The 27202-nt window shown below is 35.7% G+C and overlaps 2 protein-coding genes across 2 annotated transcripts in view; one reads left to right on the top strand and one right to left on the bottom strand.

The window, feature by feature from the left end:
- Positions 1–27202, bottom strand: part of LOC136816001 (putative leucine-rich repeat-containing protein DDB_G0290503) — a 62246-nt gene that overhangs the window by 26563 nt on the left and 8481 nt on the right. Inside the window, exons 10-11 of the mRNA XM_067072425.1 lie at positions 15514–16038; positions 13111–13338 (exon numbers count right to left, since the gene is read on the bottom strand). Coding sequence (XP_066928526.1) covers positions 13111–13338; positions 15514–16038 — 753 coding nt within the window. The remainder of the gene's footprint in view (positions 1–13110; positions 13339–15513; positions 16039–27202) is intronic.
- Positions 20572–24413, top strand: LOC136816804 (uncharacterized). Its single transcript, XM_067073133.1, has 3 exons — positions 20572–20945; positions 22363–23215; positions 23664–24413. Exons 1-3 carry the CDS (start codon positions 20649–20651, stop codon positions 24161–24163), a joined length of 1650 nt encoding a protein of 549 aa, XP_066929234.1. The 5' UTR covers positions 20572–20648; the 3' UTR covers positions 24164–24413.

Raw genomic sequence — 27202 nt, 5'->3', positions numbered from 1 at the left:
AGCCTTTAAGGGTAATCCCAAAAATTCTGATAGATGTCGCTTTCAAAAGTTCGTTTTACATTTTTACAGTGGATATATAAGAGCTGTACGAGACATATTATATGAGCATATTTTATCTCCAAGATTGGCATTAATCAAAAAAGTTGTCCAAGGAGAAAATTACACATTGACGTCAAAAGGCTATTACAGCTAAAAACAATTTTTCCAACCTCGTTCCATGTGCATTATCAGCTTTTTTTGTTCCTGATGGCGCCAGATAATACCCTGGCATTGTCTGGTTTTCGAACGCGAAAGATTACGTAATTCAAAAACAAACTGTCAGATTTCATTTGCTCCTCGATTATGAAGTCGTTGCATTGCAGTGTAACTTTGTAACGTCAGATTTTTTATGACGTATTGTTTTGAGAAACTCGCGTCATCCAACAGGGTATTCTCTGGCGTCAATCAGTAACGTAAATAAAGCCTGGGATACGCGGGGACGGGGTTGCAATTTTCCAAAAGCCATTTTTTGTCTTTGCACTGAAATAACGCGTACAACAGAAAATATCTTCAGAATGTATGAAGTGTGAACGTCCAACGACGCTCTCAAAGAGAATAAAACATTTTTTGCCGAAAGATTGGCAGCAACACCACCGCAAAACACGACCCAATATCAACCACCGACTGTAAAAGACTTTCGCACCATCGTCAGAAAAGCAAGGGAAGAAGAAGCTGCAGAAGTAAACGAACACAAAAGACGAAAATGTAATGTCATCATACACGATGTCCCTGAGAATTCAAACAATACCATTGAATTAAAGCGTGCTGCTGACACAGCCTACATGAAATACTTTTTGGAAATCTTATGAGTAACACTCAACTACAAATTGATGACACACATCAATAAAGAGAATACTTAAGACGCCCAATCAAGGATGTGTTTAACAGCGAGGAAAACAAAAAACCTTTCAACATGGGTAGACTCCCCATGTTCCCCAATTCAACATATAACGGCATCAGTATTACTGATGACTACACGATCGCTCAGCGAAAAAAAATACACGAATGCGTTGAAAACGTCAAATTGCTTAATAGCAAGGAGCCGAAAGACTCGAACGTCAATTACAAAGTACGCAGAGATCCAAAAAACGGAATGAGAGTGAAGAAGTTTTTCAAGAAGGCAGTCACCCAACCACAATCGCAATATCAACTGCAACAAATCCAACAAGACGAAATACAAGACTAACAAATACACTAACCACAAAGGAAACAATAAAGATAAAAATAGCAAAAACAAAAATTCCAACAAAATCAAACCAATGCACCTACAAAAAATAACCATCATGTATACCAATGCCGATCAACTAACAGGCTTGAAAAAAAATGCTTAAGCTTATCATGATCTTTTATATTCGAGAAAATTACCATTACTTTTCACATGGCACGTACACACGTTTTTTTTATATAAGGAATACTTTAACTTGGCTCCGAGCCAGGAGTTCCTTATTTTCCCAGAGACTTTCAGCCTCAAAGTTCCTTATCGAGTTCCTTATTTACTTAGCTGCTAAGATTAAATTTGCTAATAAGTATGTAACTTATGCATAAGTATAACAAATGACTACGGTACAGAATGTTCTTTCGTCAATAATTTATCATCTTTTTGTTTAGGCGTTTGTAATGTCTGCAAATTCAAGTTTAATTCTCTCTTCCTTAAATTGTTTTCTTATTCTGAGCTTGAGCAGTTCCTTAACAATTCCTTATTTTTAGGAACATTTTCAGCCTCAAGTTCCTTAAAAACGTGTTCCTTATAAAAAAATGTGTATTCACTCTTAAAGCTCGTGGCTCGGTTAGAGAGCAAATTCATTGTATCCCTCTACAAAGAGCACTCAGAGCATGGTGTGTGCATACATGTTTTTTCTTTTATAAGCATAACGCTTGTAAGCATATGAAGGCTCAGATTTGCAGATTTCCTAAGCATAACATAAGCATATACGCTAGCCTGAAATATTTTTCAAGTAGCCAATCTCTTTCTATTCAAAAAGGTTTGCAAGTGGTCAAGTAAAAAAATACATTCCGCGGCTAGCCACATTCCACTGCTCAAAAATTTAAATGCTTTTTGAATCGAATATTAACAAAATTTTACAGATTTTATTAAAAAATTTGGTTGGGTGAATCAAAAGCATAATAATTCTTAAGCATATAATAAGCATATTCTAATCTATGTCTGGATGCTTTGAAAGCTTAAGTATACTCGAGCCTGGCCAAGGGGCACTTGCTTATATAAAAAAACATGTAATGGATGAACTGTTATGACTAAAAACAGTACAACAAAATATTATATGCAAATGTGCAAAATGTACCGGAACGTCTAATTAGCGGACATCATCAGGAGAACAGTTAGGTGACCGCCAATTAAAGTTATCCGTCTTTTGGAGGGTTTTTGAAGTTCTTTCATCGAAGTTTACAGCCTCTAGAAGGTAAAAGCCCGTTTTTCAACGTTTTATTTTATTCCGACAGGCAACCATCTAACACCTATAACTTTCTATACCATAACTTATAAATGTGAAACATAATTCAGGAGGCTTCAAAGAACCTCTGTAAAAAATAAGTTTATAACACTAATTGAGAAAAATTTCATTTTTAATCTTCATTTTCAATCTTCATTTTCATCTTAAAAATTATGGTGCTCCGGATTATCCTTTCAAAGATGTATAATTTGAAGTGTTTGAAGAAAAAAAAACTTAAAGCGAATGGTTTTATTCAATTCTCATTGTCCGGGGAGGATTTTGTGCAAGAATCTTTGTCCGCTAAAAGGAGGCGTTCACGGCTGTCTGCCTTTTGGTAACCTGATAACAGCTGTTCATAATTTTCTTACGCGCACGGTAAACCTCTGAAGACGCATTGAAATTTAACATCTGAGGAAAATAGTCCTTCCGCGAAAAATTCTACAACAAGAATCTTGTTGTGCGCCGGAAAGTCAAAAACTGATACGGCACCTTATTCATAAACACAATCACACGACTTTGTTGACATTCCTAGTCCTTTTAGACGAACGCGGTCCTTACGATTTAGAGATTGCATATTCGTCAGATTGTTATGTTTTCGCACATCCCTTTAGAGCTTCAGCGTGGTGTGCAGAAAACAATTACAATCTGATCTCAGGTTACCCTTTCAGAGACTTTTCTACAAGGATTTAGATAGAAAATAGAAAGGGGGAAATATTATGTCTGCCTTTTATAATAACCAATAATCAGATTTGACCGCCCTTTAAATTATCCAATAATTAGAACAACGTTGAACATTGGTTACCAAGCTGAAGATTGAACTCTCATTTTTTTATAAGAACAATTTTAACAACGAGACTTAAAACATCGACAAAATTAAGAAGAATTAAAAATAAGAACAGCAAAGTTTCATTTGTCCCTGAAGAGTCTTGACGTTATTAAAAGAAAAACACTCCCTGGAGCGCGTGAATAGCCCAATTCTTCAATCTTTAGGAATTCGAGACTTTCGATTTTTATTAAAAAAATTCTGAAAAACTAAATAAATAAAAACTGTGTATTTTATCTTTATTATTTGAAATAAATAAATATTGGTATAAAAAAAGGTTATTACTATTAAAAAAACAACAAAGAAATATTACAAAAAAAACAACAACTGATATCCCGATCAATATCAATGTCCCGAAAGATTAAGTTAAAGTTCTAGTGTTTTTAGCTTTTTTCGATATGAGGGTCAGTAGACTTCCCGAGACCTCTACAAGACCAGCAAAGGTAACATTTTGATTGGATGACGTGTATATCTAGCCTAAATTAGTCACTCGGATCCTTAGTAGGACTGTTATCGGCTTATTATTTCCATTTTTACAACTGAAATTAAATTTCATCATCTTTACAACCGAGGGGCTTCAAAGGTCCGTAAAACTCCCGCTTTGTGGATCTGAATAAAATCAAAATACATCAATTGGCTTTCAATCCACATAAAATAGAGTTGATTTTCTCGAAAACAATTTTTATAAAAAGAGGATTTAGAGAATCAATCTCCTGTACCATTATATTGCCATTTTGAATAATCGGATCGTCACCAATGGTATCCCTGCTTCGAACGATATTGATGGTCTTATTCTTACCGATAACCGTTAATGGGTACCGTAAATCTGTATAATCTACTTTTTCATAAAATATAGGTAGATGAATTGCGATTATTTCATCATTCCCTTCATCAGCTTTCAACGACTCTACCAATTCATCTTCTTTTATCCAGACACAACTTTCATCATAGGATTGCAACTCAAACTGGTCATCATTTTGAAAATAAGGACTTTCAAGTACTTGGACTGTTGCATTAGCGTTGAACTCTGTCATAAGGTCATTCCATAGATTGTAGATGTAAAAGATGTTTCCAAATTGTTGCCAAAAGTATAAACGGATTCTTTCAGACGTTTGGCATTCGATATTTATATTTTTTTTATATCTTCTTTGCCAGTCATAGTGAGGATTATTTAATTGGTCCATCAAAATTTGGTGTAAATGTCGATTGAAGGTAGGATGGTGGATGCGAAAGATTGGAATCATATAGATTTTATTTTGCTTTGGTAACCACTTCTGAAAGAATCGATAGGGAAAGTATCCGATAAACCATACCACGAGATCGACTTGTTTACGGACAAAAAGTTTTCTAACTAACTCAAACACTTTAACATGTTTATCATGAAAATGATATTCAAAAGTCACAAAAAATAATGTTTGTTTAATATCGTTGTTGTTATGAGGCATATTAAGTAAAACCTTTATCACTTCATTTTCGTCAGTCCGTGTTATTGCCTGAAATTCGCGTTCCAAAAATTCAGCGTAATTTTCCATAGTTAAGCGAATTGAACGGCTTTGTATTGGAGAAAATATCCAAACAATAGAACAAGGTTTACCCAACAATGACTTTACTAAATAGCTCAATTGTATGACAGAATCGTGAAAGTCTTCTTCGAGATTTAGGTATCGTTCAGATACGTTACTAATCATAACGTACGGAATAATGGTGACATTCCGGACTTCCGTACACGGTAAAATCAAGTCTCCCAAAGCCATCGGCACTGATACAATCACACAACAGCAAAGAAAACACAATAAAAAAGCAGGCGTAGATGTCATTTTTGATAATTTTCACACTTTGAATAAAATTTTAATGATACCAAAAAAAATACTTTTTGTTGTTTGAAAGTATGCTCTTGTATAACAACAACATCAACAATTATTTAAGTAAGTTTAATTAATCAATAAAGTAATGAGTAATTACGCATTCATGTCAGAAGGGGATTACAAATCAAAGCCATTTCACAAAAGCCATTCTAATCTAATTCAATTTATCTTTTTTTGTCTTTAAAGGTAATCCCACAAACTTTGACAGCTGTCGTTTTCAAAGGTTTTTACAGTAGATATATACGAGCTATACGAGACATACGAGCCTATAGTATATCCAAGATTAGCATTGTCGACAATTTTTTCTCTTTGATTGAAATTTTGATGGAACATTAACAACCATTTCAGTTAGGGAAACCATCCAGGATCCTGCCATTCTATAAGCCAGCAAAAACTAAATGCCACTTGTAAACTTAAGTTTCTTACTATTTTCCATCAAAAACAACCAAAAACATTGCTACTTCCCAAAGCTGGAGACCAAAACAAATTATCTTCCAAGATTATGGCGCCCTTTTGGATCTATTGTTATGGCCATCTAAAATGGTGGAAAGAGTTGCGGAAAGACAGGGGCGCCCGCTAGCTTCGAAGGTGGTAACGCCAAAATGCCCAATATGATCTTCCAACAAAAGGAGAGTTAGTTACCGCGCGAGTTACGTCATACACTCCACCGCAGCGCACAACGAACGGTGTTTTAGTGAATATCAATAATTATAAGAATATCTAATGTGCTTAAATTCAGTAAACTTTGAGTGCTTCATTGAAGATTAAGAAGATAAGAAGATAAAAAATGCGCTGGATAATTTTCATTGCAACTGTTTGGTCAATCATTGCTCAAAGTTTGAAAAAGTTTTTCCGACGCAAAAAAAAATTTCAGCCAATTAAAAGCACAGTGTGCTTATATTTACTATGTTTGCTATATCGTCTAGGCTAAAAAAAGTGCGAAAAGACACGAACGTCATTTTTTAATGAGTGTTGTTATGATTTTTTAGATCGCAGTCGCGTACAGGAACTCGCCAAATGTTCCTAACTGCATTTAAGCCTATTTATACAACTATTCATATTATCTCCAAGATTGGCATCAATCAAAAAAGCTATTCAAGGAGGAAATTAAATATTGACGTTAAAAGGCTATTAGTACTAGTAGTCTCATTGTTTTGAGGGAAATTCGGGATAAATTTCCCGTTTGCAACAGAATTTCACGAAAACAAGCATGGGATTCCTGGTTAATCTCAAAGTTTGGATTGAAATTCTAATAATTCTGAATGACGTCAATTTAACACTGGAAATCAATCTGAAACTTTAAACTTTAAAGGATAATACCAGCCTATTTTATCTCCGAGATTGGCATTAATCAAAAAAGCTATTCAAGGAGAAAATTACATATTGACGTTAAAAGGCTATTAGTACTAGTAATCTCATTGTCTTGAGGGAAATTCTAACAATTCTGAATAACGTCAGTTTAACACTGGAAATCAATCTAAAACTTTAAGAAGAGGTCTCAAAAAAGTTATAGAAACGCGAATTGAGTTTTTATTGGATAGTATTCTATTTACTTTAACCTTCCAAAATAGTAAAAAATCCGAAAAAGGTGTTCCCAAACGATGGAAATTTCACTTTTGCGGGAAATTACAAAAGCTAGGAGTGAAATTCATTTCATCATTTTTAGTCTTTAAGGGTAATCCACAAATTCTGATAGCTGTCGTTTTAAAAGGTTTTTACAGTGAATATAGTTATAAGAGCTATATGAGATATATTATGCGAGCCTATTTTATCTCCAAGATTAGCATTAATCAAAAAAGCTTTTCAAGGAGAAAATTACATACAGTATTGACGTCAAAAGGATATTACAGGTAAAAACAATTTTCCCAACCTCGTTCCCTGTGCATTATCAGCTTTTTTTGCCAAAGATTACGTAATTCAAAAAAAAAAGCGTCAGATTTCATTTGCTCCTCGATTTTGAAGTCGTTGCATTGTAGTGTAACTTTGAAACGTCAGATCTTTAATGACGTATTCTTTTGAAAAATCCCCCCTCTGAGAGGGGGAACTCGCATCAGCCAATACCAGAGTATTCTTTGGCGTCAATTAGTAACGTAAATAAAGCATTGGATACACGGGAACGAGGTTGCAATTTTCCAAAAGCTATTTTTTGCCTTTAAGGGGAATCCCACAAATTTTGATAGCTGGTGTTTTCAAAATCATATCAATTTTTTTTGACGTCAAATTTGTTTGAGAACAGTCACATCTTGAAGAGCTGAAGAAAATCTACAAAAACAACACAAAATAATCAAAAAATCTATCTAAAAATTCACCAAAAATAGCAAAACTACGCTCCAAAGCATCCCCAACGCCATCATATAGGCGATAGATCCAAAGCCCGTCCGCTTAAAATCTGCAACTAGTAAAACAGCCCTGGTTTCACCATCACCACCGAAGAAATGCACTAAAACAACGTGTACAACGGAAAATATCTTCAATACCTTAGAATGTATGAAGTGTGAACGTCCAACGACGCTCTCAAAGAGAATAAAACGTTTGCCGAAACATTGGCAGCAACACCACCGCAAAACACGACCCAATATCAACCACCGACTGTAAAAGACTTCCGCGTCATCGTCAGAAGATGCTGCAGAAGTAAAGGAACAGAAAAGACGAAAATGTAATGTCGTCATACACGAGTCCCTGAGAATTCAAACAATACCATTTAATTAAAGCGTGCTGCTGACACAGCCTACATGAAAGACTTAATGGAAATCTTATGAGTAACACACAACTACAAATTGATGACAAGCATCGGTAAAGAGAATATTTAAGACGCACAATCAAGGATGTGTTTAACAACGAGGAAAAAAAAAACCTTTCATGGGTAGACTCCCTATTTTGAAAGGAAATTCATCATATATCGGCATCAGTGTTACTGATGACTACACGGTCGCTCAGCGAAAAATAATACAAGAATGCGTCAAAAATGTTGATTTGCTTAATAGTAAGGAGCCGAAAGACTCGAACGTCAATTACATAGTATACGTGGAGATCCAAAAAACGGAATGAGAGTGAAGCAGTTTTTCAAGAAGGCAGTCACCCAACCACAATTGCAATATCAACCACAACAAATCCAACAAGACGAAACACAAGACTAACAAACTCAACAAACACAAGACTAACAAACACACTAGCCACAAAGGAAACAATAAAGACAAAAATAGCAAAAAAAAAAATTGCAACAAAACCAAACCAATGCACCTACAAAAAATAACCATCATGTATACCAATGCCGATCAACTGACAGGTCTGAAAAAAAATGAATTGATAAAACATATCGAAGATAAAAAGCCACTAATCATTACCATCAATGAAATGAAACTGAAAAGAAAGAGATTTGCTCAAGACTACCAAATCCTGAATTTTGTTCTCTATCCAACTGACTTCAATCAAAATCATGAAAGCCTTTACGGTGTACGATTTAGTTTGTTATTGAGTTATCTATGTACATAGGAAATCGTACACCTTAAAGGTTTTCATGATTTTGAAGAAAAATGCTTCCTGGAAATAAGACTCTCAAAACAAGACACCTTATTGTTCGGTTGCCGATATCGAAGTCCAACAAAGACTGACACCTCTGACAGCAACAACGAAAAATTGCTGAAGCTGATGCGAAAACTCTGCTCGAAGAAAAAATACAGCCTTAAATGTTTCATTGGAGACTTCAACTTAGAGGATATAAACTGGACTACGACGAAAAGCGTTGATAGCTTGGAATTTAGATTCATTGAAGCTGTACAAGATTGCTACTTCTATCAGCAAGTTCCAGAAAACACAAGATGTCGAGGCTCAGATGAAGCATCACTGATAGATCTCATATTGACCGAGGAAGAAAACCAAGCCAGTAACATAAAATACCTTGCTCCACTGGGAAAAAGTGATCATTTGACGTTAGTTTTTTAATTCAATTGTTCCCTTGAAATTTTATCCTCAGCGACAAAATACACGTACAGTAAATTTCGATGAAATTCGAAATCATCTAACTCAAGAGAACTGGTACAGGACCTTCATGGAAAACGGTAAAAACAAAACAACATATGATTTTTGGAAATCTTTCAAAGGTAAAATGGTGGCAATTTCTGGACAAAATTCTGAACTTGGTCTCGAGAGTCTTGCTGATCGTCGATTCAGTAGAAGAATGATCTTCTTCTACAAAATTTTAAACAATTTAGCCCCCTCTTATTTACGTAACTACTTACCAGCAAGACTTGCAGCACCGGGTAATCTAAGAACAAGAAATCCTATTCATCAACTTAATATTCGAACTGAGCCTTTCAGGAATTCTTTTTATCCATACTGCATAAAACAGTGGAATATTCTGGATGGTCGTATAAGAGATATGCCTTCAGTATCTACCTTCAAAAAAGCAATCCTCGAGTTTCTAAGGCCCAAACCTTCTCCTGTTTTCGGAGCTCGTGACAACCTGGGTGTGATCCTTCTCAATTGTCTTCGAGTAGGATTTAGTCACCTCAATGAACATAAATTTAGACACGGTTTTCGTGACACTTTAGATCCCTTTTGTGCGTGTAGGACAAATTCTATCGAAAACTCTCAACACTTTCTTTTGCACTGCTCTATTTACTCCCAGGCAAGACATCTTTTGATCAACAAACTTCTGAACCAAGACATAAATATTTATCCACTAAGCCCACTTAAACTCTTCAACCTTTTGTTGTACAGTGATCCAGAATCACCTTTCAACCTAAACAACAAAATAATTAATCTTGTCATTGAATTCATTCTTGACTCGGAGAGGTTTAGTGGTGCCTTATGATCTTCTTGCATAGCTCTAATATTTTTAAATATTTTTGTTCATCCTTTCAATGACAGTTTTTTTTTTCTAAAATTATTTTTTACTTTTATTTTATAGCTTAGTACCCCTGGCGATATTACTCAGTGCCTTGCAGGGGAAGGAGCTATATATTTTTCTTTGTTCGTTTTGTAAGTAGTATATGTTCGTAAGTGTAATGTAGTTTTTCAAATCACATAAAAAAACAAAAAAAAACATGCAGTAATGAAAAAACTTCTCAAACTTGATGCTGATAAGTCATGCGGTCCAGATACAATCCAGTCACAATTACTTATAGAATGAAGTTGTTTCTCCATTAACAATGATAATGAACCAATCAATGCAAGAAGGCTGCGTGCCGGTCGATTGAAGATGTGCAGAGATTTCACCTATATATAAGAAAGGAAGTCGCAATATCGCAGCCAACTATCGCCCAGTAAGTTTGACTTTAATAGTCTGTAAAGTGATGAAAGGCGTTATCATGGTGCATCTCACCAACGAACAACTTCTAGTACAAATAAACACGTAAAATAAGGACCAATACTAACAAAAAGGAAAATTTTAACAAGTTTGAGGTCTATCTACACTGTAATAAAATATTGAATTATTCGAATTTAATTAGCGGGGGGGGGGGGTCTTAATAAGAGCGGGGGATGGATTTTTTTCTCTTAACAATAAGCGAGGGGACGTCTATTCGGGAGACAAGAGTACTACGCAACTTCTTAAATTTCTAACAGGTTGTGTCGACGCTACGGCATCTAACGATCGTAAAAGAGGTCACCGACACCATCTACTTTGATTTCGCGAAAGCCTTTGATACTGTTCCACATCGTCGTCTGATGAAGAAAGTCAGAGCATATGGGATAAGCGGAAAATTATGGGAATGGATAAGAAGTTTCTTGAATCAACGTACTCAAACTGTTAACGTCAATGGTGTGAAATCGCAACACTCGAATGTGTTAAATGTTGTTTACTGTTTGTTATATATCAACGACCTCCCAGAAGCTGTTAAATTTAGCGGGCTGTTATTTGCAGATGACACTAAGATCTACAAGAGGATAAGAAGCGCGTTTGACGCCGAGCTTCTTCAACAGGACATAAAGAAGTTGGAAGAATGATAAAAAAGCTGGTTATTAACTTTTCATCCCGAAATATGTCATGTATTAACACTCGTCAAATTCCGCAACAGCGTTCATGCATATCCAAATAACCTCAATGGCAAAATACTTGAACATATGGAAGAAGAGAAAGACCTTGGGGTTACTTTTGACGAGCGACTATCTTTCGAACCACATATCGCAACCAAGGTTAAGAAGTCAAATAGCATTGTTGGTTTGATTCTAGCAGAAGCTGTTCCTACCTAAATAAAGATATGTTCAAGGCCCTATACACAACGCATGTTCATCCTCACCTTGAATATGGCAATGAAGTCTGGACACCTTACTTGAAGAGAAATATCACAGCCGCCGTAGAAAATGTTCAAAGGAGAGCAAGTAAGTTCGATGGTTTCCAGAACTTAGAACACCAAGAACGTTTACGCAGACTCGATCCTCCGACCCTTGCATATAGACTAGAGCGGAACGATATGATTGAAATATATAAACATTTCTACGATAGATCTTCACTACACAAAACCTTTCAGCACCAGACGCATGTCACAAGAAACCATGAACACGACCTTTAACTCGTCGAGCGAATCCCAAAAGATGGTGCAAGAGGTGCCCAGCTCAATTCATTTTATTATCGAACAATTGGTCCTTGGAATAATCTACCAGCCAACATCGTCAATTCCAAAACCGTGTTCCATCAATTCAAGGTTAACCTGGACGAAGTATGGAATATAAAAATATTCCATCAACCAAACGAGATAGAAAAGAACTTTGGAATTCCGGACTTACCATAACGAATTTTTTCTAAAGGGGCCGCCCACATAGTAGGGGGGAGTCTTCTCAAAAGCGTTTGCTTGCGTACAGGGGGGAAAAGGGTCAAAGGAAAATGTACGTACGCAGAGGAAAAAATTCATAGCCTTTTTTGCTTTTTTTTTTTCGATTTTTACGTTTCTTATACGCATCCAAGGAAAAGAAAAAGTTTCTTAATAAACATTGAGTTTCATGTATGAAGTAAAGGTCCGAGCCAAACGATTTAAATTCGAAATTCTCTTCAACCGAGGGGGGGGGGGTGGATGAAAAATACGTAGGGGGGTACCAAGGGAGGTATAGCCATTTGCGTACGCTTGCGTACAGGGGGGAGGGGTATCCGACTTTCGACATTTTAGTGCGTACGTACTATGTGGACGGCCCAAAACAACCTTATTGTAGAACCTTTCGGAATGGCATAAATGCCTGCGAAGGGAAATTCATTAAATAAATAAATAAATAAATAATAAAAGTTTTCACATTTTGAAATTAGCCCTTTTATCAGTTTTTTTCTAAATATTATTACCACTGCAGGAGGAAGCCTCGAAAGCTTAAGAATCATTACTCTTAATCTCAAACATTAACAAAACTACAGGTAGTATAATATAAAGAGCAAGAATTCCTTAATGCTAATGGATGTCAGTAGCCTAAAAACTCTGGCATTCACTGATTCACCCAAAGAGAAGTTTTGGCGATTTCCGTAATTTTGCGCGCTTATTATACATATTAGTGGTATCACAATTTGTATTTGTAATTGTGTTATCTTGGTGAGAAAAAAAAATAGAAAAAATTAGAACCGAGAGGAAATTTTCAATAGACTTTCTTTAAAGTACGTTAAAAAATTTGTTTTTGAGAATCTTTGACTGCTCTTAGAGGCTTGGCATCGCTCCGATCGACGATTTGCTACGTCAAGGTAGGCTACGCTGGTTTGGCCATGTCCAGGCGTATGGATGAAGACTGTTGGCAGAAGAGAATCCTTTCCCATGTTGTGAAAGGTAAATATTTAGGCAAACCAAAAAAAAATGGATGGACAATATTAAAGACGACCTCGAATCTATTAATGCAACTGTCGACATGACTAATGATCGGGCAGCCTGGCGTACAATCATCAGAGGAAGGCTTCCAACCCCAACTGCTGGGAAACACGGACGTTAAATCGTGCAGTAAGTAGACAAATAATTTCTTTCCTTACATTTCTATATTCGGTGTTCCTTTTCTTCCGACGTATAACAGCGGGCGATCTCCTTTGAACACGCGGACTTTTATTGGAAGCTGTATCGTCAACTTTTAAATGGTCTGTACACAATTGGTTACTTTGGACTGTAGTCTCTTTGTCTGATGAACTGGATTCGATTAGGTTCTCTTGACTTTGTGAGCGCATTGCAACTTCATTCCAAAATTCCTCCATTTCAACAGTGGACTGTAAAAATATGAAAATAAAAACTTCTTTATTGTGGCTCTTAAATATGGAAGCAGAGAAAAGTCAGTGCGCAGAAATTTTTTAAATATGTCGCGATATTTTCCAAACTGTCGCGTTTCCAGAAGCTCTGTCGCGATATTTTTCAAGTTGTCGCGATATTTTTCAAGCTGTCGCGTTTCCAGAAGATGTTGCGTTTTCAGAAACTGTCGCGTTTTTATGTGTAATCGTGTCAGGGAATCCCCTTTGCCGTTAAACCTCGTTGTTTAAAGTTTCACTTTCCTTCCCCCGCTCATTCGGCAAAGTTTTGCCAAATGTGTGGTCATGGTGTTTTGAATTTTTTTTGGAAACGCGACAACTTGAAAAATATCACGACAGCTTCTGGAAACACGACAGTCTAAAAATTATGGCGACAACTTGAAAAATATCACAAAAGCGTAAAAAGGTACCCCCTATATCCTGATAGAGAAAACAGGAAGGGTACGGATATGTGCTGTCCTGGATGCCTTTTTGGTACCTGACAGAATAGTCGGATGATAAAAACCCGTCAGCCTGCAATCAAAGTACCCCTGAGCATGTGAAAGCTATTAAAAAAGCTAAATGATGATGAGACTTTTAAATTCTAATTTTGTAAGGCGAGATAAGTTTGTTCTTACAACTTCTGATTTGGACGGATTCCACTGTGTGGCAATCATTTTCGCAATCATTTTCGCTCTTCCAAGCTGCTCAGATTTTTATTTTTACCTTTTGGACTGACTTTCCAGCGGAGCTGGTTTATTTAAGTTTATTATTCCTCACTCAAAAGTACAATATTTAACTCAGAGAGTTTATCCGAGGTCCTTCATAGTGACTAAAAGAATATCGGCATTGGTTAATCATAGAACCATTTTAGTAGAGAAATCGTGTAAAATTACCACATCCTTGATAAAAGAATTGCGGTTTTGAAAATAGTTTTAACGTTAATTGAAAGAAGCAAATTAGAGTGATTAAGCCATTTTTGTTTATCAAATAGAGATGATAAACCGGTAGAAATGGTATTCGAAAAATATAGAAAAAATTTTAAAAATTTCCCCAACCATCTAAGTAGGATTTCAGTTCCCTCTTTTAAAGGACATCATCAGCAACTGGGCGGAAGATGTTTACCGTAGCTTTTCTAATTTAACGCTTGGCAATAAGTAAATAGTTTGGACGCTACGCATGAAAAAATAGAGAAAAATTAATTACGATATTCAAGCGAATAAAATACGTGTTAAAAATTAGGAAAAAATTAGGGCGCACGTTAAAAAAAAGAGTACGCGTTTAATAAGAAAAATTACGGTACAGTAGAGTCACTTTAACACAAACCTCTATAACTCGAACAAGTTTCCTTGTCCCTTTTTGTTAACCCTTCAGTTGCCTTATAATAACCAATCTCCATAAATCGAAATTTCCTTAACTCGAAACAATTTGTGTTACCCGCCGCTAGTGCGGAGTAAAGCAGCGGCGGAAGTGTCTACGACGTTTATTCCAAACCTCTACCGCGACCTTTTTCCCGTAAATTGCCGTGATGGCTGTAAACTCTGAGCATATATATTTACCGCGTTTACTACCTTATCGGCCTTTTTTACGCCGGCCCTAATTTAACGCCGGTCATTTTTACGCCGGCCCTTATTACGCCACAGCCTGATTTTTGGCTTACGCCAATTAGGAGCGTAAATAACGCCAAAATTTGTTATAATGGCTATTTATGCATCAATTTAAATTAAAAAATCATTTTTCAGTAGTAAACTGTTGAAAGTTGAAAATCACTGATTTTTGCGAAGTTTTATATATGGAGTAAAACAATGGATAATTTTTTATCTTCGAATTATACTCAAAATCCCTTAAATAGAGAAAAATGGTCAAAAGCTAACGCCACTTTTAAGTAAAATTTACAAAATTTTGGCCCTTTTTACACCGGCCCTTTTAACGCGCCTAAAACTAACGACAATAAGGGCCGGCGTAAGAGAGCCGATAACCAACGGACGACAGTCAGAATAAAAACAATTTATTTCTATATCTAAAAAAGAATTGCGTAATTATAAGGAGGTGGTTGACATCAGATACAGTTATACTACTGTTACGCTACTGCTAAAAACATAAAACATAATTATGAGCAAACAAGAAAATCTTCTGTTTAAAATAACGAATGACACTTACGTTTCTATTTCCCTTTTGTGTTGTTCCATTTGCAACTCCGGTATTGGTAGAAGATCTTCTTCTTGGACTTGGTGGTTGTATGTCGTGGCTTACACTGGATAAAAATGTTCTTTTGGTTGTCCCACTATTTTCCGTTTCTTTTGTTGGCGACAGAAGGTTTCCGGTAGTTTCGGTTTGTCCAAAGTCTGTTTGTTTGTGTTGAAGTATCGTTTCAGAATCACCAAAAACTTGGATTTCCGGTTCTCCTAAAAGTTGTGAAGCAAGTTCACTAAAAGTTGTATCTTCTACCGGTGGATTTTCATTGGATAAGGACGCGCCACGTGACTGCAATTCTTGATGCTGATTGGTTAATGTAATACCATTAGATGGAACATCGGTGTTTTGATTGGTTGATGATAGGACTTCTTGATTTTCATTGGTTAACGTGATATCACAAGATTGATCGGTGGTATTTTGATTGGATATGACAGATTCGTTAACTCGATCATTTGAAGGAATATTGTCCCAAAATGAAATATCTGCTGACTATAAAGGAACATAACGGAAAGTTAAGGATTAAAATTATCTTTTCGATTATTGAATTGTATTTAACAGGTGCTCTTTACTAGGGCGTGCAAGATATTAGAAAACGCCCGGGCGGAGAGAAAATTACCTGGGGGCGTAGTTTTAAACAAGATTGTACCCAGGTAATTTCATAGGATTCGTGTATATCCGTCATATCATACTATTTTCTATTTAATAATTTTTCAAGAAAAACGGTAAAAAAATTAAACAGCTGAGCTGAAGTCAAGAGTGTAGATGTTTGTAAATGTTATCGGGATGTTACCCCGAACTTTCGTTCGTTTGGTTTTGCTGCTTTCTACTACTTACTTTATTCGTAACCTTTTTACTAGATTTTCACAATTTAAATTTCGAAAAGATTTCTTTGAATGTAGCTTGACTTTGGTTATATGCCAGCTTTGCAACGTTTAAGTAACGACTGTTTTTGTTCATTTCTATATAGCTGGCTATTTTTTATATACTAGAGAGTGGTTTTATGGTTTTTGAATTAATCTCCCTTTGGTTCTTTGATTTTTTTGGATATGATAAATCAGGGATTTTTCTTTATCTATCAAGCTATCTTCTGTCTTACGTCAAACGATCATGTCAATCTTCGATGATGGTTGCCGTTAGATCTTTGGATTACTTTGATAGTTCGAGAGCTGTCGGCCTTTTTATTAGGTCATAAGCCTCAGAATTTTAACCATCCTCAACGTGTTCACCGTATCGAAAACTGTCAAAAAAGTTTTATCAGATCGAACACTAGCGGTCTCTTTGATGATGATGTGATATATTATCGCGGATTCTGTGGTATTTATAATCCAATAGGAAACTCAAAAACGCTTCTTAATCTGCCAAAATAAACACCTGTGAAATTTTAAAATTTAACGGATAGGCTCATGCACGAAATTTAATCCCCGCGAAAATTTATCCCATTAAAGTAATTTTTGTTTATTCACAGAAATCAGAATTCCGCACTTTTAATCCAGAATTTTTTTAGGCGGAAACCGAAATCATACACCTTATCGTCAAAAATAGATTCATAAATGGAAATAAATATATTTGTTTCTTTCCGTAATCATGCCATTCCGACTTCTTCTTTGAATAGTTGGTACGAAACCGACAATCCGACAATACCGAGTAAGTACCGCCACGAAATCAATTAGTTCCGAAAAAAAACATAAATTCATGATTTTCATGACGTAATGTTTTTATACGGAAGCACCCAAAATAGAAACCGGGTGTTTGCCACTGATCTTGAATTGAAATAATAAGACTAGTGGCTAACGCCCTGGCTATTTTGCGTAGTTCCGTATAAAGGAAGTCGTGAATTTATTATGAATATATCATGAATATTTTAAACATTGCAAACATAAGCGCCAACGTTTCATCTTAAAATTTCTTAGTATTTCAGTGGGAGATTTGTTATTCACTGTGTGACAGTCAGAATTTATCTATTTGCCGACCGGGAAAAACCGACATGCTATTTCACAAGTTGTTAGGACTCTTTTCCTTCATCACAGCAACCAGCCGCCTATTTTAGCGGTGAAAATACCTGCCTAGCTAAAAATTGTTTTTATTTTCACAAGAAAAAAGACTGAAAGTCTAATGCGTGTAGAAAAGCTACTATTTCTAATGTGGGAATTTTTCTTGGCGTAAAAGAATTTTGATCTATTACATTACAGGACAGGTTTAGAAACCCGGGGGTGTTTTTAGGTGTAATATGCCTAAAAACACCCCCGGGTTTTCAAACCTGTCCTGTACCCTTAAAAAATATTTGGCGAAATCCCCATTCGAAATAGATTTTCTAAAAGTTTGAAACTGCAGCTGAAAATGAAAAAGAAAAACAGAACATTTTTTCTACTTGACTTAAACTTAATACTTTATTGAAAATAGGTAAAAAACAGAAGAAACTAATAAAGCAATTTTCCAAAAGAATCCTATTTTTAGGCAATTTCAGGACCAAATTTGCCCCCCATTATTTATTTTTGAAAATCGGGGTCCGTCACTTTTTGGGCATTGCCATATTGCATCAAAATGCAACAAGTGATACTTTTATGGACCTACCTGGTTATGCATTTAACACATTTATAATTGATATCTACATGACGTGACCATTAAACAATCATTCAGAACACAAATACTGACGATCTATTAAAATTAGTCGTTTGTTTCTTATAAAGAAAACGTTTAGAAACCAAAATTTCATGCTCTTGAAATATTCTTTCATATTCAAGTCTTCGTGAGCAAAAGAAACATCTATCTCATCAAAAAATTGACTAATTTGGCTAAGAACATTGATGTATGCTTATTAATAGTGATTCTTATAGATAAAGATGCGTATTTTGAGCTGAAAAAATTCCTTTTTTTACAAAAATCTGCTTGAGCAATCTTTTACCTACTTTCATGCAAAAAATCAGAAAAAAACAATGATCCAATATTTCACAAAGTCCAAAAAACCCTTTTTTTAGCCGTCTTTTGGCCCAAATTTGCCTAAAAACATTTCTTTTCGAAAATCGGGCTCCGTTACGTTCGAGGGTTTATAGTTATGCATCTTTCTGCAAAAAATCGTAAAGAATGAAAGAGCCAATCTCGAGAAAAGCTAATACCTAAGTAATTGATAATGTGCTTGTAAAAAAATATCGAATTTGGCCAGTTTTTTTTATAAAAACATGCGAAGCAACCAAAATTTCATGTCTAAACACACATATTCTTCAAAAGTAAGTCCTCATTAGCAAAAAAAACATCTATCTCATAAAATAATTTAGTAATTTGACTAAGAACATTGATGTATGCTTATTAATAGTGATTCTTATAGATAACAATGCTTTTTTTGAGCCAACAAATTTTTTTGCAAAAATCTGCTTGAGCCACCTTTTACCTATGATGGTACCCTACTTTCATGCAAAAAATCAGAAAAAATTAATGATCCAATTTTTCACAAAGTCCAAAAAACCCGTTTTTTAGCCGTTTTTTAGCCCAAATTTGCCCAAAAATTTTTTTTCTCGAAAATTGGGCTCCGTCACATTTTTCCCACCACCATTTTGCACCTTTGTACCAAATATCAAAAGATTTCTATGATTCAATCCTGAGAAAAGTTGGTAACAGACGAACGAACGAACGAACGGACGAACGGACGAAAACGAACAAACACAGGTTAATTTATTTATAGGACGAGAGGACGAACATCGGTTAATAATAGGTAGAATAAAAAAATTGAATAAATTTTTTTGAACACGTTGCTTTTTCATCATCCTATTTTCATCTTGGAAAATGATTCTTCGATGCTTACGTCGATCCACTCAATATTATCCCTTCAACGAGGTATTCATTTTTAAGGATACCTTTTTTCCCTCAAAAGCAAAATATTACGAATAGTTAATTTTGTTTTGAACAGATTTTAGCTACCACTGTTGATTGATAAAATATTATATAGAATGTATTCCAATCAGGATTAAGACGACACCAAAGAATTTATCTTTTGTGAAATTATAGCAAAAATCTAATCATACACGTTTATTTCCAATCAGAACTTAGATTGGGCAGAGTCTGGATGTGATTAATTTTTTTTTAATTTTGAGCCTTAAATGTTCTGATTGGGTTTCTTGAAAATGATTCACTTAAATATACAGAATTACGTTTGGTTATAAAAATTGGTCCTCAAGTCGAACAAATCTGCTTGAATTTGAAGTTCGGAAGTAACCCAGCTGGCACACAACGTTTTTTCGACGTTTATCTAACGTTCACAACGTCCATATAACGTTAGATGAACGTCCATATAACGTTAGATGAACGTTGAAAAAACGTTGTGGGCCAGCTGGGAAAAGAGTTACTGCAAATTACTGAAGTTTCTTGTGAATTGAGATAATTTTGAGCAAGTTTGGTTAAACTCTTGAATTCTCAAGTTGACCTTTTTCTAACGATGTTCTTATTATATTCCCGAATTTCAGTCTGAATATATTCTTATAAACTGGGTTCTAGGCAAATCATTTACATTTGTAACATAAGGCTTTAAAAAAATATATTTTGATCGAGATTGCAGTTTTCACAAAAGGAATCCGTAAGTAAGGCCAAAATCAGGTGCAAGTTACGGACAGACGGGGAACTAATAAAAAAGCTAAATTTAAATGAAAACATGTTCATACATTTTAAAATATTTATATCCTAATAATTTGTTTATATCTTGGCATGTCACAAATATCTGTTGAATGGTCTTAAAATATCGTCCATTCAAAATATAAACAACTTGATAGACGGTGAAATGATAAAAGCGTTATTAAAAATAAACAAGAAAAATTCAATTCCGCAAAAATTTGTTCGGCGAAAATTTCTTCCCTTAAGGTAGTAATAATTGTGAAGGTTCATTCAAAACCGGTCCTCCAATTCGGTAAATCTAAAAGATTCGAATTTCAAACGAATGTTTATCAAAATATGACAAAGAGGTCCCTTTTTATCTCAAAATAACTTCTACCTTAACCATATAAAAACGACGCTAAGATACTTCATTGTGCAAATAAGGGTGACTAAAACGAATCTCAAAATGAAGTAGCTTGAAGAGTTCTTCGAGGGTAATAACGCCCGTTTTTTTTTCAATTATGAAACGCGCTCGAAAATATATAAATTTTTTAATGATCACATTGAAATTATGTTTCGTTTATTCTCACTGGTATTCTGGCGAAGAAAAACAGCAACCGACAACTAGTATTGATAGTGAGTCTTCAGTAAAACCGATTGTCGTAACATCACCGATCGAATGCGTTTTAAAATGTCAAAGGAAACTGAGGAAAAGTTACTATGATGAAGAAAAAGGCCAATGTTTTTGTATTGAGAATACAGAACAGCTAATATATTCAAAAGAAGAGAGTGTTGGGATCTTCTATCAAGAAATAGAGGTAGGAAAATTCACAATTTATTACTTAAATGGGATAATCTTTCGCGGGGATTAAAATCCGCGAAATTAAGTCCCAATGGAAATTTGGAAGTGCCTCATCCGCGAAATTAAATACCCGCGAAAAATTTGAAATATTTCTTCTATCCTCGAAAATCTTTAATTTTTAATTTCTATCGTCGTTTTTTGGTCCCATATGTAAATAGAACGCTATCATTGTCGAATTTTCGCACACTACCATGTCAACATTTTGAGAAAAGTTCTGTTTGCTAAATTTGGAATCACTTAAAATTAGATTTAATCCTGATCCACGAAATTACGCGAAAAATCAGTGAACTCCTGATCTGCGAAATTTAATCCCCGCGAAAGTTTATCCCATTAAAGTATGTCATCTTCAAAAAATATTGATTTGTTTCCCGTTGATATGACATCATCAGCTGGAGCACGGAATCAGATTTGTTTCCCAATTTTATGAAAAAGAGCTCTCCTGGAAACTGATGTTTCGCAGAAATGAGCTCGTTGGCTCCTTCTGCAATTTTGAATTATTTCAACCGATTCTCTAAACCCTTTGAGGTGCTATGAACATAATTTATTTAAGGATTGAGATTCAAGGCACGCCATGGGCCTCTAAGAACCTATCTTTTTTACAAACGCTTGTTGTGATAATTTTTTTTAGGTATGGTTTTGTTCTGGAGCTTCCCCTGACTTTAAATTGAATAGTTTTGTCTTTCATTTGAGCATTGAGCTCGCGTGCTCACTTGCAAAATTCTTTGATTGTCAATCGTTCCAAAAGGAGGGCTTTTGTATGTCGTGATGGTTCTCAAGACTTTGTTCTTGTCTTCTTCATTTTCGAAAACTACCTTGATTGGTCGATACCTCCCTTCCTCCTCTCTCGCTTCCGTGAAGACTCCAATCCTCTGTGTGTTTACAATTTTTATGTCCTTGATACCCAGTTGTAATCATAGTTTGAATCATAGTTTAGCTTTCTTTGAAATCAACCTGCGAGGACGGGATATGAAGATTGGCACTAACGTATTAAAGAAAGTTGTGTTTAACACACTAGCCGCGTGCGTTTAACACTATTACGTGCGGCCCAAAATTAGACCTTTTAATTGAACCCTTACAGTGCAGAGAAAATATTGCAGAATTTGAGCAAATTTGAGCAAAAAATTGACCCTTACGGTGCATTTTCTTGAACATTTTTGACCATTTTCAGGTAAAATATAATCAGATTTTAGAAATTTTACACCCTTATAGTGCAATTTTTATCATCTTTGCTGATTGCAACCCTTACAGTGCACATTGGGAAGCTTGGAAAATATACCTCTAAGAGCTGCACGTATGGTAGGTTATTTACCTTGAGTGCCCCCCTGTGTTTCATCTTGAAAATTAATCCAGGTTTGAATTCTGTTTCTTTTTAGAAATCACCGTTAAAGAGTTGCAAAGAGGTGAAAGAGATGTGCCCGGGATGCACTTCCAAATTTTATTCGTTGCAAATAAAAGACAGTATTCATTCTGTCTTTTGCGATCTGACTACATTTGGTGTAGGTCAACCATCGTGCAATGGGATAGTGCAATATAATGCAACAAGTCGATCCAGCTTTTATACAATAGAAACATCTAACGGAGACATAGCAGAATTATTTTGTAACATCACAAAGGGAAAAGTTACAGATGGTTCATGTGAAACCATTAAAGATCATTGCCCGGGATGCACTTCCAAATTTTATTCGTTGCAAATAAAAGACAGTATTCATTCTGTCTTTTGCAATCTGACTACATTTGGTGTAGGTCAACCATCGTGCAATGGGATAGTGCAATATAATGCAACAAGTCGATCCAGCTTTTATACAATAGAAACATCTAACGGAGACATAGCAGAATTATTTTGTAACATCACAAAGGGAAAAGTTACAGATGGTTCATGTGAAACCATTAAAGATCATTGCCCGGGATGCACTTCCAAATTTTATTCGTTGCAAATAAAAGACAGTATTCATTCTGTCTTTTGCAATCTGACTACATTTGGTGTAGGTCAACCATCGTGCAATGGGATAGTGCAATATAATGCAACAAGTCGATCCAGCTTTTATACAATAGAAACATCTAACGGAGACATAACGGAATTATTTTGTAACATCACAAATGGAGAAGTTGCAGATGGTTCATGTGAAACCATTAAAGACCATTGCCCAGATTGCCAATCAGGCTTTTATACCTTTGAAATCTTTGGTATAACTACAAAAGTGTTTTGTGAAATATTTGCTGATATAGGTAAGAAAGTTCGTCCAGCTTCGTCCTGATATTCACAACCCAGCTGGCACACAACGTCGCTTCAACGTTTTTCTAATATTCACAACGTCCATATAACGTTAGATGAACGTTGAAACAACGTTGTGTGCCAGCTTCCAAAAAGGGGAAATACCGACAAAAAACCGACCTTTACCGTCCTCACATACTAAGCACCTATTTTTGCCTTTAAGTATTCCCCAGGTTCCTGATTGAGATTCTAGTTCTTGAACTTTACTCTGCTTATACTCTAAAACACCGACATTTATTAGGACATCATACAAAAAATACTTCAAAATGGTGAAAATGAGAGTACTTTAAGGCTTTAAACTCAAAAAGCTAAGAACATCCGAGAGCTTGTAACTTTTGGATGTTCCTATAAAAAACACGTAACTGAAAAGCCAAGATCAAATTTTCTTTTCATCTGAAATAGGTAGTTGGCTTGTTATCGGCAATATAACAATGGACGACCCAGCTGAATTAGGAACAATATATAACCACATCGCTTTAAAGCCCACAATATCTCAACTTCAAAACATACAAAATGCTCACTTCATGTTATCTCCATCAGAGGTTGGAAAGCTTTTCACGAGTGGAGGTTATACGGAGATGAGAGTCAAATGCTACAAGCCTTCCCATGGGCGTACCCTACACGTCATACTAAGTGGAGACAAGCTTATGAAAGCGTTGAGAGGAATACCTACCACCCGAGGCCAATGTAATGGTCGAGTTCGATATCTAAAGGATGATAATTCAAAAATGGCGACTGAATCTTGCGACCAATTATGGATAGGCGGTCGCAATGTTGTAGTGCCGTACTATGATCATACTTTGTGGGTTAGTTATAAATATCACGTAGTATTGCATAGTGGAAGAATGGAGTGTGATGATTCGATCTATTCAATTGGAAGTTGGCTATTCTCTGTTCGTTAACTTGTTAACTCAATGACTCGAAATTTCCTTAACTCGAACAAATTTGTGATCCCTTTTCATGTTCAAGTTACTGTATGTCATATTTCCTTAAAGGTTTTGTTTTTACATAAGTGTTCCCGTTTCATATCACACATATTTGATATTTCAGGACAGTGTCTTCTTATTGTTATATTATGCTGATATAAGCAAAAAATGCTCTTCTTTTCTCTTTCTGACCAATGTTGCTCTACATCCGTGTCAATCCAATGTGAAAAAGCCGGGAAAAAGCTTGTGAATTAAAATGGATGAGTAAGCAAATGATATCACTCTTATTTAAAAACAAAACCATTAATCAACTTAAGTTGGAAAGAAACTTTTATTTTTGATTTATAGATTTTCTTTTGTTGTTTGCACTTATAATTTAAATTTATTTAAGGATTTGAGTATTGTTACTGTATGTCTCGAAAAATGATGTGTAAGCAAATGTTAGCAGATACGTTCAATGGTTCCCGAATTCTGATTGGGCTCTTCCAGAAAAAAGTTTAATATGCGAGGTGGCTGGAGGATATAACATTTTTTGGAAATTCACCCCCAGACAACAGATCTCACCCCGGACATTCAAAATCATCCCTAATCAGAGTCAGTTTGCCCCAAAACAAGGCAAATTTTGCAGATTTTTCACTATCCCCCCCCCCCACCCGGACAAAATATCCAATATATCCCATATATCTTCCACTTCACACCCCCCCCCCCATGTACAAAAACTTTTCTAGAAGAGCCCAATTAACGACTCGAATGGACATTTTCTTAGAATTTCCTAATAAATAAATGAAGCTATCCTGTGTCTCAAAATGGTAGAGATTTTTACCTGGAAGAGATTACACTGTGCCTCCAAATGTTATTTATAATTTATAATTATAATTAAAGCTGTGAAGTTTCCTGCCTTCACAAAAGCAAATTTTCAACCAGTATTTCAGACTTCAATCTTTTTTCCAATTACTTTTTGACTTTTATAGACTGTCATATTGTTTCAGCATCGTTTAGATGCAAAAGCCTTGGAAGGGGCCCCCAGTAGTTTGCATAAATGCGTGAATGGGCTTTTTCGGTTGCGTGAATGTGTAAAAATAAAATAAAAATGCATGAATGTGCGAAATGAAAATACTTGCGCGTGAAAATCCACTTTTCGATTGCATGAATGTGTAAATCTGCGCTATTGTTTGCGTGAATACGTGAATTTTCTCTTTTTTCTGCTGATTATGAGCAAATTTCCAGATTTTCAAATTTTCCCCCGATTTTTCCCGGATATTTTCCCGATTTTCTAAAAATCGGGTATGCGTGAAACTCGAGAAAAAATTGCGTGATTGCGTGAATCGAGGGTCCGCTGGGGGGGGGCTAAAATAGGTTGTTGTGGTGTTGACAAGGATTATTGCAAATTCCATTATTTCCCAAATTTTGTCATAAATTAGACTCGTTGATATCACAGATTTCCTACTAACGTACAGCATTTAAGATAAAAGCGAGTTTATGTATTCGACATAAATCGAGGGGGACGGTATAAAGCAAAGTTGACATGTCTCCAAAATCACCGTCCACTTTGCTCGACGACGGTAAAAACTCCAAAATACCGTCGTCTGTTTAGGTGAGCAAAGGCGATATAGAGCCGTACATCAACTCTGTCGATTTTGTTTTGTATCATTTCACTTGCCGTCGCCCTCGATATCCTCCGATACATAAACTCGGTAATAAATTTCGGTGGCAAGCATAAATAATTATAGAGATAATTAGAAGGGCACAATTAGACAAGTGTTAAACCCCTCTTAACACTTGTGATGATATAACTTCGTTTATAACTGTAGACTCGTCTAATTGTTCCCTTCTAATTATCTGTATAATTATTTATACTTGCCACCGAAATTTATTACCGAGTTTATGTATCGGAGGATATCGAGGGCGACGTTTGAAAACGTCTAACCCCATTGAAAACACTAACTAAGATGCTTATTATTGGTCCAAAAAAATTCAAAGTTTTTTAAATATATTAAATCACAATGAGAATTTTTCCAAATTTTGCCCATTTACAGCATTGCTAAATGTTGAAAATATTGACCGCAACTTTCGCTCTTTATGACATTTGAAAGATTCCCTATAAATTTCTAATAGTATGGGCAATATTTGGAACAGGTATTCTGCTTTAACTTTATCTTCCAATTATTGGGGGTGTATTTTATTAACCACCCTCCTTAACCTTTTAACTAGGCGTGAGGTGAACTTCGGAAAAACTTGGCACATATGAATGGATAATTCGGGTCAGTCGAAAACCTTGCCTTATCTCTATGGCCCGGCCATATGGCCTACTTAAAACTCTAAAAATGATTCGATTGTTATCATTCTGAAAATGTGAGGAATGTGAATTAAATTCTATAAATGCTGGAGTAAAAGAAACAAACAGAATAAATAAGTAGTCGCGCGCTTTGATTGCAAGTAAATTGATTGAGAAAGAGACAAGAGAACAGTGACGTTGTTGCAGGAGGAGCCGGGGGTACGCCCCCCCCCCCCCCCAGCGGAGTTTTTTTTAAAAGGGCGCCGAAGAACAAGGGGCGCTGAAGGACAAGGGGCGTTGAAGAGCAAGGGCGCCAAAAGAGATTTTTTAAGCGCCCGAATCTTAAAAATCATATTTTATGCGCCTTAAATTGTGCCCCAGGACCAATTTTACTGAGATAATCTTAAATTACTTGCAATTTTTTCTCGCTCGCTTCGCTCGCAATAGAGTTTATTGGTAACTTCTTAGCAATGTAGCTAATTTACAAGTTCTTTTTGTACAATATAGCATTATTAAATGAAAATCTAACTGTACCCCAAGACCAATACACTTTCTATGATCGGGGATAAGAATATTCTGAGAAAGACCACACTACGAGTTTAGCCCGGGGGGGGGGGTACTTGGGCAAAAAGGGGTAAGGGATGTGCCGCTGGTCAGGATACCTTTTTTCACCTCCATCAGTCCCACGTAGGGCTTCAAAACCACCAAACTAGAAAAATCAGACCTTTTTTGGAGATTTT

This window comes from Clytia hemisphaerica, unplaced genomic scaffold (genome assembly GCF_902728285.1).
Source record: "Clytia hemisphaerica strain Z4C2 unplaced genomic scaffold, Clytia hemisphaerica genome assembly, whole genome shotgun sequence".
NCBI lineage: Eukaryota > Metazoa > Cnidaria > Hydrozoa > Leptothecata > Clytiidae > Clytia > Clytia hemisphaerica.
Note: the sequence above shows the minus strand (reverse complement) of the source record. Positions and strands in the feature narration are given on the sequence as shown.